Here is a 14,281-nt window from a genome sequence, read left to right on the forward strand (position 1 = left end):
TAAAAGCCATAACCCTGGGAGATATGTACCAACCCAAGAAAACATGTCTTTTGTTGATTCCCATTATTAAATCAATTGGGAGTTGCTGATTTAGGATACCTCATCCCCAGCATGCACAGTTAATTATTTGCAGAATCTTTCACTGTCACAGAATTCTGTGGAAAATGATTTAGTTCATCACATTAACCCTTGCAGAATCTAGATAAAGTTTCAAGCAGGGATTCAAGGAGTCCGGTATTTTCCCTAGCTGTGAGGTTTAGGTGTTTACTGCTGAGGATTCTGTGTTCAAGCCAGCAGTGTTATTAGAGAAAAAAGGAACAGTATTGAAATGCTGCTGTTGGTTTTCCCAACCATCGCACAACATAAATACCAGTGTTGACCAGCCGTTGCCAGGCTGCTACCCTTCAGGTGTTTTGGAGTACAACTCTTGTCAATGCCAGTCAGCACAGCTTGCAAAATATCTGGAGGGCATGAGCTTAGCAGAAGATGGTATTGACGCTCCCAGGAAAACTGTTTAATCAAGTGTCCACCTTTCTCATACAGTCTCCAATGTGGGCTCTTGTTCCTGGTAACACTTGAGAAACTGAGGTACATCAGAGCTGAAGTATTGGCATGCTCTTTGAGAGGAAACTATATACAGCCCTTCCTCCACCAAGAACACTGATAATATTTAGCATTTATTAAGTGTTTCAGAGTATTCAAAGCTCTTCATGATAGATAATCTTAGCCATCTTTGCGACAACATTGTAAGAGGTAGGCCAGCATTATTTCCCCCATGTTTTAAAGTGGGCTGGGAGTGGTTTGCATAAGGCAGGGGCGGGGTACTTAGGCCTGTTGGGCATCCCCATTTGGCTCATGAGACTTCTGAAAACTGACAGCTGATTGTCAAGGGCTTCTGTGGATCTATCAAAGCGCTGCCTAAGATAGTGCTTCAGAAGGGGCTTCTGCAAGACCCTTGTAAGCAACGAAGCTACCTGATGTCATTTCTGGTGACTGACAGGTGGCATACTCCACCCACCTGTCAAACTTGGCCTGTGAAGGGTCGAGGAGATAATTGCGTGGCTATTTCCTCCCCCCCACAGGTGTAATGAATAAAGACACAGGACACAAGAATTTAAGTTAATGGGCGAAAATGGCCACAACTTTATTGATTACAGGAAAAGAGAGGTATTGGCTTTAGGCATTGGCCCCTAACCGTCTATCCGATCTAATCGGGAAGGGTTAAACACCAACAGGGGGAGCTACCCGAGATGCGTATCCCTAGGCGCTCCCCGAGGGGTTACCGCTCGGGGGCGCGCTTTAGGCCCTAGCCTCCGTAGGTTTCGGACGAGGCGTCGCCCCTCGGAGTCCTTTAACGAACTACCCTTCAATCTTTGGGGGAGGTGATGGCGCTCCTCCCCCCCACCTCATTTGCATGACAATACCCCGGCCAATGCCTACCGCCACTCGAGCCGCATTGAGAGGGAGAAAGGGGCGAGCCGGGGGCTGTCCCGACCTTATGTGGCCTCTGGAAGGCCCGCCCCTGCCGCCAGCCGATTGGCTGGCGCGCGGGGGTGTGACTAGGGAATCCCTGATTCCCGCGAGGCTGACCTCAGCCTCGTGGGAGCGTGGGCGGGGTGACTGGGGACTCCCTGCAAATCCCACGGGGCTGACCTCAGCCCCGCGAGAGTGTGGGCGGGTCGTGAGCCCGCAACTCCACCCCCTCCTGAAGATCGGTAGTGGCATACTCCTGTCCACCAGTCAGATCCAGTTCTCCACCCATGCCCTAAGGCCATAATTAGCTGCGTACATTTCTACCTCAGTTGCTTAGCTTAAGAAGGCTGCCTGCAGTTCAGCAGCTAATTGCCGAGGGGAGATTTGAACCAGGACCTTTCACAGCCCAGTTCCAAGCACAGGCTCTTAGCAGCCGCTCCACACTTGCTCTACACTAATTCTCAAAAATGTCCCATTTCACCTTCTTTTGGGCCAGATAGCCCGAAGCCAAGGCCATCACCTAGCATGCTTCTAAGGCAGGCGGAGAAATGATTTGCTACATGTTTTGGCTTAGCTGCAATGAGGTTTCCTGCCAATAAAGCAGTGGCATCTACCCAAGTTTACTGTGAACTCTAGGGCAGACTATTCTGTTCCTGCTCTTGAGCGCTAAAGGGGAAAACATGTTTTCCCGTTTTGCAAGAGTAAAAGGCACTTTCCTTTGTGAGATCTTTGCTTGGATTCTTGCCACTGGGGAAACATAGATATATCCTTCTCGTTGTTGTATCCCCAAGGATCTATAGGACAGTAACACATGCAGTTTTGAGCATCATAGACCTTCCCCTGGTCTCCTCAAGAAAGGAAGTATTGTATTACAGTAAAGGCTGAAAAATTGTCATTGACAGTATTGGGAGAAATCACAAAAACTAGGTGGGGATTTGAGACATGGCTTGAGCCCCTGCCTGCTTCCAAATTGCTGCTCCATTGCTCTCCTCACACAGCCTCTCTCCATGTTCACACCTTGCCCTCCTTTTAGCCTTTCTAAAAAAATTAATGAATTCTGAACTCACTGGAATCCTTCATCTTGGAAGCAGAGCAAGCTGTACAAAATAAATGTAATACAAAGAAGTGCTAAATTTTTATTATCTAAGCATACCAGATGAATTATTTTTCCATAATTTGGCTGTTGTTGTTTTGTTGAGATCAGATACATAGCCCTGGCTTACTGGTTCCTAAAGCTGACAATATTTTCTGTGTTTGCCAAGGAAGTAAACTCCAACCCAAGGCAGCGCTTCGTTTGTACTTGCAGTCCAAAAGAGTGGAAACCATTTTAGTATCTTCCAGGACAAAGTTATATGGTGTTGCTAAGGCCTAATGCTACTCCTTGTCCAGAGATGACTAGAGCAATGGCAGCTTTCTGTTTCTGCTATAAGTTCAGACGGCCTTTAACACTAGTCCGTCTGTCCACCCCACCCCCCAAATCTATGGGCTTTGCCTGTTGCCTTAACATGGAATTGAGAAGGAAAGTAGTGAAAGAAAGTGCTATCAACTGGTTATAGGGGTTTTGTGCAACTCTTGCTGATTTGGGCTTGCCACTGGCACTAACCCTGCTAGATTATCTAGTTGAGATTCCTGCATTTCAGATGGTCCACTTGGATCCCTTCCAATTCTACAATTCTATGATGTTTGAACTAGCAGGTTTCAGTAGAGATTAGCACAACCTCCATGTGGGTAGCAGGTGGGAACATTAACAAAAAAAACAAAACCCCAGCATCCCACTGTTTGGAAACACCCTAAGATTGGAAATTGATGGGCAGGAATGATAGAAGTTGTAGTCCAGCTACCTCTGTTGTATATTGTCTTCAGTGGTTTTGATGCTTTTTAATTTGCAAGGTTTCTTGGCAGCACAGGTCCTTGAGGTGTTTTCCTCTTGATAAGCTAAGCATTTTCTCATTGCCTCACTGCCAGCTGACTGCTGCATTCTCCAGAGACCCTACTGTTAGCACTGCAATATCTGCATCCAACCATTCTCAGGAACTTGGAGATACTTCTAGATTTAGCAATTCAACAAATAGGAAATCTTGCTGACTGGACAATAGTCATCAGGTGTCTTTTAGTTTAGAAACATCCATGTTAGGATACTGTATTAATCTTTATTAGAGACATTTATACACCAACTTAGTTAAAAGGGCAGACAAGAAATGTGACTGTTTTGTTATACAGTCAGTTCAGAGTGCTGCACATTTCTTAGATCTGAGATTCCATGGTAGCCATGATTATACCATTGAAGAAATGAACCTATTCTGCCAATTCTTGAAGTAGACCAGTATAAAGTAAGCAGCATATAAACGGCACACATGATTATAGCATGGCAGGCAGTGTTCTTAGGGTGGTGTAAGGAAAAGTTATTGCACACTTTAATGACAATGTATTTTAATGATGTTGTGTAATTGGTATTTATGTATTGTAAAGCACTTAGAAGCCCGTTTGGCATTGTTGTATGTTAATTAATAAAAGTAAATTCAATTGTTAAAGAATACACAACATATTCAGGTATTTAGTGTAGGGCTGTGGTCTGGGAGTTTCCAAATTTCTCCTTCATCATACTATCAAAGGTTTTTTTACAACATTGCCTCACATTCCTCTCTTCTGTATTGTGAATGAAACCAGTGTTTGAAAGTGCATGCACACAAAGGTGGAGCAATATAACATGTGGAAAGAATTGAGAGGCTTGTTTCAGTTTGTGCAAATGATCAATTATAGTTTCTCAAGTTAATGAAGCATGTCTGATTATATAAATAAACTTTGAGTTATGCTGTTTCTTCAATAGATATCTTATTTAGGTAGGTAGACCAGGATATAAATCAATTTAAAAAGGATGAGAAAATTTGACTATCTCACTTGCAATGAGGTGAAACAGTACCTATTTTAAAGTGTAACATCAATATGTCTTTTTTAAAAGAGAGTAGCAAGTTATTGCTTCTCAGTTTCAATATAGCAGTGATGTAGTCTTCAAACATCGTGGGACTACAACTCCCATCATCCCTCTCCACTGGCTGTGTTGGCTGGAGCTGATGTAAGTTGGAGTCTAACAACATCTGGAATCTTGCAAGTTTCCCATCCCTGCAACATATAGGCATGTTTATTTTCTGGGTGTTTTTATTAAAAATATTTATTTTGTTTCTGCATGGTGCCGTTTATAAGTTGATATAGTAAAACTTGAAAATAGAATCCATCAGCATTGTAGCAAAGAAAAGGAACTTTCTTCCCAACGAAAATATACTTCGGCTGCAATTCTGCGCACATTTACATGGGATTACTGTGTCCCACTGAACACAGTGAGACTTACATCCAAATAAATATGCATAGCATTTTCCTACATAGCATCTTAAGTACAGCAGCTTGCAGAGCTATCTCTAAAATCAGTTATATTTTAAATATTCTAATAAAACGAAAGCATGTGTAAATTTCATAAATATACCCAACAGTACCTCTTGGGTGCTATGTAATATGTTTAGGTTTGGTAAAAGAGTATTGCATATATTTCAATTTCTATAAAATATAAATGTTTGCTTTTTGTATTATATTGTTTAGAAGATTGGTGGTTCTTCTTCATGCCTCCAAAATGTTTGGACACTTTACATCTCTGGGTGGAGCTATTCATTTTGTAAGTCAGCCATCCACCAGGTATCTTTTGGACTGCAATCCACCTGCCCCCAGCTGCCATGGCTGTACTGGCAGGAGCTAATGAAAATTGTCAGTCCAAAACACCTGGAGGGCAGCTGGTTCAGAAAGGCTGCTTCAAAGGAAGGTGCTTCTGACCTTTAAAACAGATTTCAGTCCTGCATTGGTAAAAGCTGAGAATGCTTCTAATATACGAGGGAAGAAAACAGTTGGAGCAGATGGGAAGAAATGGTCAGGGGTCTTAGAGAGACAAGCATGCAGCCACTATTCTGAGATTTGTGCCACCCTTTAAATACTTTTTATATCTTGCTATCAAAGCAGATGTTAAAATTAAGCAGTCTTCATGTGTTACATTTTCCAACATGGAGCTCAGGGCCATATTCAGTTGAAAATAAGCATAGGCTGAGGGTATCCCTATCTTGATCCACTTAGATTGTGGACTCCGCTATACAGCTGCAAATAAAATGTTTTAGATTTAAGTTCAATATACAAATGTGACACTATATGGCAACAGTGAGCTATGCCAAATTCAATGTATTTTTCAAAATGTTTTTTAAAAAAGCATTTTCACAGTGTTTTTTAATATGTGTGTAGATTCCACCATGGTCAGAAAGACACATGGGTTACATTATCCCAGTAAACAAACAAAACAATTCTTTTTTAATGGACTTGTACACTCTGTTAAGCCTGAAAAAAATTCAGTAGCTTTTGGCAGGCTAAATCTGGGATATGAAAGCAGCTCCTGTGCCTGTAAAATGTGTTATATGCACACGTTGATACATATATTTTCAACTGTATTTATTATACAGGTGCAGACACAAAGCAGCTAGGTCAACAGTGTCCTGATGAGTATAAACTCAGTGGCAAATGTGTGTTTGTTGCTGTGTACTATCTGAAGTAGTCCTGCAAACTAAATGAAAGGAGAGAGAGACAGAAGCCTTTGGTACTGAAAAAACATATACTGTAGAACTTTAATAAAATGGCATAATGCCTTACATGTTTCCTTGGGGCAAAAAAAAATCATTTTAATTAGGAATGTAAGGTCTACTTACCTTTTTATTATTAAAGTCCCACATATTTTTTCCAGTATGACTTCAAAGTTTGACTTCCCCCCCCCTCTTGTATTTGATGATGCTTCTCACTCCCATATTCCCACTCTTCTTGCAATGTTGGATGCCATCCTGAGAATCTGTAAGAAAACAGGGGTGGTGTTCTTCATCAGAACTAAACAGGCGTCCCTTCATTTACGCATGTTCAATTCACACATGACCGCACATACGCGCAGCTCTGGAAACCCAGAGGTGGGGGGTGGGGGTGGGAGAGAGACCTGAAGAGCCTCCAACTTGCGAGGAGACCCTCCCTGGAGCCCAAAGGGGATGTCCTCTTCGGGCTCTGGGGAGGGTCTCCTCATCAGCCAGAGTTGCAGCTACTGCTGCTGTGCTTTCCTGCATATCAGCTGTTAGCCAGAAAACCCCACTGTGCCTCTAGCTTGCAAAGAGATTTGCCCTAGAGCTCGAAGAGGACATCCTCTTTGGTCTCTGGGGAAGGTTTGCTCATGACCTGGAGGTGCAGCGGGGTGCTCCCCATTTGTGCACATTTCACCCATGTGCAGGGGGCCAGAATTTAACCCCTGCATAAATGGGGATTTGTCTGTCTACTTAAGCATACGGTTGCAGCTTTCCTGTTGAGAGTCTGGTAGCTTCTAGGTTATCAAGTTGTCAGTGCAAAGCAACTGCGCAACACAGAACTCACACCCGCCTTTAGGTGGTTTGACAGTGACTGACTCAGGTCTCATAATGGTACATCCTTGTGTCTGCTGGGGTTCAAGTGCTTTGGTTCACAGGTCCAGTCAGATGTAGAACTATGCAGCAGTCTAACAGACAAAGCTCCTTATAGTACCTTAAAGATAAATCAGTTAATTGCTGCATATATTAAGCAAATCGGGCACATTTCCTCAGACACTGACTTATTCAAAATATGCCATTCATCACTGGAAACGTGTGGGGCACAGTACATGTAGGAATTGGTTTGTAAGGTGCCATGGTTTTCCTTTTTTATGTTCTTAGCTGCAGCAGACTAGTTCAGCTGCTAATCTAGGATCTGCAACAGGCTGGGAGACGAAGGCAAAATAAAACGGCACTTGCAACAGTAGTTGGGATTCAGCACTGCTTTCTCGCACCAAACTGCTGTTCCCATTTCACACATTTCTGGCTTTGCACTCAAAACTGACAGTTTCAACATTTATTTGCTGCCTTTTAATGTTATCATTGTTTTACTTGCATAGTAAAGTGATCATCACTGTATCTTGTGGGAGTGAGTTCTGTAAATTAAGTATACATTGTGTGAAGAAGTGAATCTGTCAGTCAGTTTTATTGGATGACCAAGTTCTGGGGTTATGCAAGAGGGAGAAAAACATATACCTGCACACTTTTTCCACACCATGTATCCCTTTATAAACCTCTTATCCCCCCCCCTTTCTAACCTAGAACTATTTTTTTTTCAAAGAGAAGGCACAAAAACACTCAGGGATGGTTTGAAGTACAGCTAGTGAGGGACATGGCCTATGAAGGGTCCCAAGGGCCACATTTGACCTGTGGGCCTGAGGTTCCTAACTTCTGAAGCATATATGGGAGATTAGGGTGAGATCTCCTGAGTCTATGTCTCTGAAAAGTGCCTCTCATATCCTGTTACGGTGACCTGTGCCAAGCTTGGCAGTAGGTGCACACTTGTTTCAAAAGGCCACCTCAGTGGCTTCATAGTTTTAAACCTCTTTATCCTCAAGAAGAAACACTCTTAGTAAAATTCCTCTTCTCTCCCCCCTCCCGCCTTTTTTATTCTTGATTTTTCCATAGGGTTCTGGCTAGTATGGACGATCATCATCATACTGAGTTGCTGCTGTGTCTGCCATCATCGGCGCGCCAAACACAGACTTCAGGCACAACAACGGCAGCATGAGATTAACCTGATTGCCTATCGTGAAGCTCATAACTACTCCACCCTGCCATTTTATTTCCGTATGTACTGCATGCAAGGAGCAAGCTGCCTTTCAAAGAGCAAAGAACAAGATGTTGGCATATTGGGTGGGGGTCATGGACGCAACAGAGATTCACAGCAAAGATGGTGGGGATGGGTGCAGAGATGTCTGCTGGTGGCTGGAGAGGACCATGTAGTATACTGCAGTATGTTGGGAGACTTCACACGGTCCTTCTTGTCACCTTGGCTACACAAGCTTGAAGCACAATCACAGATAACTCTGTGACTAGTGTAGGCACAATCTAAATCTTGTGGATAAATTTCTGGGTCGCAGAGAGAGAGAGAGAGAGAGAGAGAGAGAGAGAGAGAGAGAGAGAGAGAGAGAGATTTGAATTCGTTTCCCTCTGAACATTGTAGAGAGCAGTGCTTTACTCAGACTTGTTTTCCAGCTCTAGTTGGTTAGACTGTCATAAAAGGAGGAAGTGGATTGGCAGATTTCTTCATGTTTTAATCTGCGCAGTGGCAGCAGCAGTGACAAGGCTGAGATTTTTTAAAAAACACTTCCCACACCTTTTCCTCTGCAGTTGACACAACATGAGTGTCTCTAAGAAAGAGGCACCACAGAATAGCTAATATGGTGGTGTGGCAGAGGGGCATCACACCCAAGGTCTCTTGTCAAGAATAAATGTAATGATGAGTGATGCTACTTCATTTTGCCCATGTCAATTTTAATTAATACTTTATTACTTTAAAGCAAAAAACAAAACAAAAACATTAGCCACCCAGTAGAAGGCAATGGAAAAAAAGAAGTAGGACACCTGAGAAAATACTACATAGAGGAGAGAGAACCATCTCTCTCTCTCTCTCTCTCTCTCTCTCTCTCTCTCTCTCTCTGTCTCTCTCTCTCTCTCTCTGTCTCTCTCTCCTTTTGTACAAAATCAGGGGGAAGACAATTTAAATCAGCTCCCAGTTGACTCTGGGATGTAACCTTCCTTAATTTCATAGGTCTCTCTGAATGCTACACACTGCTTTGCCTTAGTTTATTCCAGCTGTAACATACGGAAAATCGACTGCTTCCTTAGGCAAATCAGGATGGAATTATTATTATTATTAATATAATTTGTTGAAGTTAAGTCCAAAGTGTTGTTAAATTACTTTCAATTGTGTTTTCTGACAACATTTACAAAGTTGGAACTATTTAGGTAATCTAGAGGTTAACTTGTCCTCCCTGCCTCCCCATTTAGGATTTTTGCCAAATTATTTACTACCTCCCTATGAGGAAGTGGTGAACCGACCTCCGACCCCTCCCCCACCATATAGTGCCTTACATCAGCAATGCGTTCCACCTGGCGGCAGCAGTGCAGCACCAGATACAAGAAACCTACAGCCAGCCCAGACAGGCTCTCTGTCAGGAGCAGGAAGCAATAATGGAAACACGGACAGCACTGCCTCCTCCAGCACCGGGAACCCCGAATCGTCCACCCTGCTAGCTGAGCGATCAACCACCAAAGCAACAAGTGGCGAGCGAAGGAACTCCAGCAGTGGGGCAGAGTTGGAAGAGACGGCCAACCAGGCGCCCTGTTCCGACAAGGAGTCAGAGTGCAAGGAGGAACTGCTTAAGGATTACAACTCGGAAAGCTTAGACCACAACAACGCCTTCTCCGATGCTAAAGACAAGACGCCGGGCAGACACCGAAGGTTCACCGGGGACTCGGGCATTGAAATCTGCATCTGCAACCAGGGCCACCACGATGGTGATCTCAAGGAGTTGGATGGGTTCATTGATGATGGGCCCATGGACTTCTGCGATAGCTGCAGTGGCCACCCTCCCCATGGAGATGAGGAAGAAGGGCTTTTCAATGCCCCGGATGAGCAGCATCAAGAGCACAGCCACCACCACCTCCCCCGGCAGCCTGTTTGTGTGCTCCTGAACACCATAAACGAACAGGACTCGCCAAACTCTCATGCCAATACCTCCCCCAGCTAAAATAAGCAAAGCGAGAAGGGATATTCTACAAAAGGATAAACAAGACTTCAGCCAAAAACAAGTTGGTTCAGCTTTTTCTTCAGATGTAACTTTGGGAATAACCCCGAAATAATAGGTATGGAGGAAGGGGCAGAAGCTTCTGGGCCTTCCCTGCCTCCTGCCCCCCCCCCTTAATTGCCTCCATCTGGTTAGGGTTTAGGATTAAGAGTGAGATCATTTTTATACATATAACAAACGAGAGAAAAACTTTTCCTATTGCTGATTTTGGTGACGGTTTACTTGGTTGGTTGTTTTCTTAGAGGTTTTCAATACCTGCTTTATTTTATTATCAGAAAGACTTAACTTGACCCTGTGAGAACAAGGAGTGCTCATGTATCTCTTCCCCCTCCCTCCTCTTTCCCAGGCGTCTTCCCAGAAGCCAGTGGCATTTGATGGCGCTGGCGGTTTGCCTAGTCAGTGCCATTGAGGGGTTAAAATGAAACCCCAGAGAGATGTGGGTGGGCTTTGGGGTTTTTTTCCTGAATTGATACAGTGCTGTACTCTCTGGCGCATTGTTGGTTAGAGCAACCTGTAGGAATCCCCCCCCCCCTCTTGAAGCTGGTGACTATAAAGGACCAGTTTCTTCCAGAAAAAAGCAAACTGCTAGCCTGAAACATAGCAGTTTATGCAAAAAATGGGTTGTGGATGGTGACTTTAATTTTATTTTTATTTGGGGGGAAAAGAAAGGCAAATGTATTCCTTCAGTTGATGACTATGAGTTGAGACTCCTGGCAGAGGACCTGCCTTTTTCCAGTACTGTGGTCTCTAAATCTCATTCAATAGGTGTGCTACAATGCAACAGAACAGGGACTTTGCAACTTTAGGCCAGCACGCTAGTTAAAATGACAAAACCAAACAAAACCAAACACACACAACAGGGCTGTCTTTTTGGCCAGCGTGCCTTCAGGTTTCAGCGATGCTTGTTGAACAAATGGAGGCAAGAACTCCATCCACTGCAAAAGGATAACTTGCAGCTTCAATGTGGAAGACCTGTGCAGTATTTTTCTTTTTTCTTTCTTTCTTTTTTAGTCCACAAGTTTAGCATGATCCTAATGGTGACCACTTAAAAGGATAGAGTGTCTGTGTTTCTCTCTTTTGATAGCGGCAACAGGCTACTGTATAACGTCTGTGAGTGTGTATGTGTGTCTGACTGCAGTACATGCATGTGTGTTTCCTACTGGTGATACGAAACTTGCTGCTGTAAGACTGCAAAAACAAAACAGAAAAGACTGTTGCTTTGCTTTAAACAAACAGTGGAGCTTTTGTTAGTAACAACCCCAAGGGGGAAGGAAAAGAAACAAACTGAAGCAGCTGAAACTAACATTCCCTGGAGCGTTCCTGTGGAAGAGTGCAAGCCTTGGTTTCTATATTAGGTGTGATAGAGATTTGTTTTCCCATTTCTTTAATTACGGTTGTCTGGGTCATTTATGTCATAAAATAGACTTTCAGATTTGATTGCTTGAAACCAAAATCAGTTTGAAATACGATGTAAGCCCAAATATAATGCCTTTTTTCTGATAATCCATGGACTGTGTCTCATTTTGTTTGGGGAAAGATAGAGCAGTTGAGATATATCACAATGAAAGAAGAGGGTTGGGGCTTTATTTTTTTGCACTTCAAAGTGAACTTAACTCATGTCCAGAATTATACGATTAACACGGGGTTGGTGAGAGCACATCTTTATGTTTCACTGTATACAAGGGAGGTGTTGGTGCATCTACATTTCCATGTGAAAATGCAAATAGGAAGGCAGTCTTGCTCCTCTCCACTGACTTCCTTCAAATATCGTCTATACCACAGGTAGGGAATCTGTGACCCTTCAGATGTTACTGGACTATAAGACACATCGTCCTTGATCATTGGCCATTCTGGTTGGAGCTGATGGGACTTGGAGTTCAACAACATCTGGAAGGCTACAGGTTCCCCAGCCCATGAGCTGCCAAGGCAAGCTGGCATGCTCCCTGCAGAAGATATTAGGGTGCGCTTAAAGGGCAGCAACAATCCTGTAAAGACTCCAAGTCACCCAGTGATCTTCATGACTGAGGAGGGATCTGAACCCAAGTGAAGTTCAGATCATTCTATCCATGACATCACACATTTAGATTTTCTGCTACCCAAATATCCTGAGCCATCTCTGTCTACATAAAAACAGCAAATTATTTGAGCAGAGCACTATCCTAGTAGCTTAGGGGAATATAGTAAAGGTAAAGGTACCCCTGCCCGTACGGGCCAGTCTTGACAGACTCTGGGGTTGTGCGCCCATCTCACTTAAGAGGCCAGGGGCCAGCGCTGTCCGGAGACACTTCCGGGTCACATGGCCAGCGTGACATCGCTGCTCTGGCGAGCCAGAGCCGCACACGGAAACGCCGTTTACCTTCCCGCTGGTAAGCGGTCCCTATTTATCTACTTGCACCCGGAGGTGCTTTCAAACTGCTAGGTTGGCAGGCGCTGGGACCGAGCAGCGGGAGCGCACCCCGCCGCAGGGATTCGAACCGCCGACCTTTTTGATCGGCAAGTCCTAGGCGCTGAGGCTTTAACCCACAGCGCCACCTGCGTCCCAGGGGAATATATTACTGTGAATATATTACTGTGCATGTTTACTGCAGAGACAGCCTACAGCAGACCAAAGCCTGATAACTACTAAAATCATCACAGTAAGGGGGATGACAGCTCCTAGGAACTTAAAGTGGACTCAAACCCCTTTGTCCCGAGTCCTCAGCTCTCCTGAGTTTCAACCCCTCTCACAAAACCAACTTCTACTTCGTGGAATTCAGCTCACTTTCAGATGTGGGAAAACCTTACTCTATATCTGCAATCCAGTTGGCACCTTTCTGCATCCCAGATGGAGACAATGAGGCTTTAATTTGATTCTGTTCTTCAGTTGATATTTGAGTTGCTTTTGATGTTTTCAAAGCACACGCAGGAGCTGGGTGGAACGTTGAGCAAATTGTGGTTGGGGTTTTGAGACACGTGTTACCTTGCTGCTGGGTCAAGACACTCCTCAATAGACTTAAAACCTTAGGAACCCCACACATTTCCTTATGCTTACATCTGCAGCACAAGGATGGTTTCAGATTTTATAGAGCTAGTACATGTGTTCCAAAGCAGATTCAATATGTGCTCAAAGCTTTCCATGGGGAGAAATGACAGAGAAATGTCAGAGTTCCATGTTAAAACAGAAAAATGAAACTTCCTGAAACTCTCTTCATTGCATATTCAAACCCCGCACTATCAAACTGCTGCAAACACCAGATTCTTTGCCCAGGAAACCCACTTTCTGCACTCAAATTACATGGTGGAAATTAAAAAAAAAAAGTATGTTTATAGTTCCATCAAGTTGCTGTGTTGTTCCATGTGTCAGAGCTATGACCAGGTTCCAATCCAGACCGGGGTTTGTTTTATCTAGCTGAGGTTCCCTGAGACTCAGGGGTGGGCTTAGGGTTGAGTTCTCATTTTACCAAGCAAGGATAGCAAGCCACTCTCCCTGTATTTTTGGCAGGTTGCTGTAGGCATTATACTGTACGTCAATCATTGGAGCTAATGTTGCACACCCCTATATCCTTTCTGCTCCTGAAGAAGATAAAAGGGACAACAGGAAGCTGTGCAAAAGTTCCTTCCCCAGATCCTTTAGAAAATGCTACTTGCCTGTTTAAAGATATATTCCGATCATGATTAAAGAAAGAAAAAGATCCTTAAAATCCCATCTTTCACACAGAAGTTTTGAAATGTAGGGATCCTGTGTCTTCTTATTAGCTGACTTATTTTCCATTGCATAAAAAGCCACATGCAGCACACATTAGTTCTTGGTTTACAAGCCTGATTTTGGCTGATTGCCAAACTACATGCTGAGCATTTTGGCAATAGTTTTATCAGCATTTTGGTAGTAGCATGTGTTACGGAGAGCAAGTCAGACAATACCTTTATTCAGGCCAGCAAATGAAATTTTGGAAGCGATCCTGAATTGGATCAAGGCTGCAGCATCTCTCCCCCCCCCCCCAGCAGCTAGCCATGTGGCTCTCCAGGGGTCGGCAAGGTTTACCTGGGCCGGTTCACTCCAGCAGAGATCTCTCCATGGGCCGGATCGCATGCAGGCCTGCGATTTCTGGCATCTACGTCTGCGCAGACACA

General features: G+C 43.9%; 1 protein-coding gene across 4 annotated transcripts in view; it reads left to right on the plus strand.

The window, feature by feature from the left end:
* Positions 1–11,674, plus strand: part of WBP1L (WW domain binding protein 1 like) — a 47,507-nt gene extending 35,833 nt beyond the window's left edge. For all 4 annotated transcript variants that reach the window (XM_081911604.1, XM_081911601.1, XM_081911602.1 and 1 more), the window contains exons 3-4: positions 8,007–8,168; positions 9,372–11,674. In XM_081911604.1, the coding sequence (XP_081767730.1) occupies positions 8,007–8,168; positions 9,372–10,114 (905 nt within the window). In that variant the 3' untranslated portion in view covers positions 10,115–11,674. The remainder of the gene's footprint in view (positions 1–8,006; positions 8,169–9,371) is intronic.
* Positions 11,675–14,281: the final 2,607 nt, after the last annotated feature.

This window comes from Podarcis melisellensis (genome assembly GCF_964234715.1).
Source record: "Podarcis melisellensis genome assembly, chromosome: 5".
NCBI lineage: Eukaryota > Metazoa > Chordata > Lepidosauria > Squamata > Lacertidae > Podarcis > Podarcis melisellensis.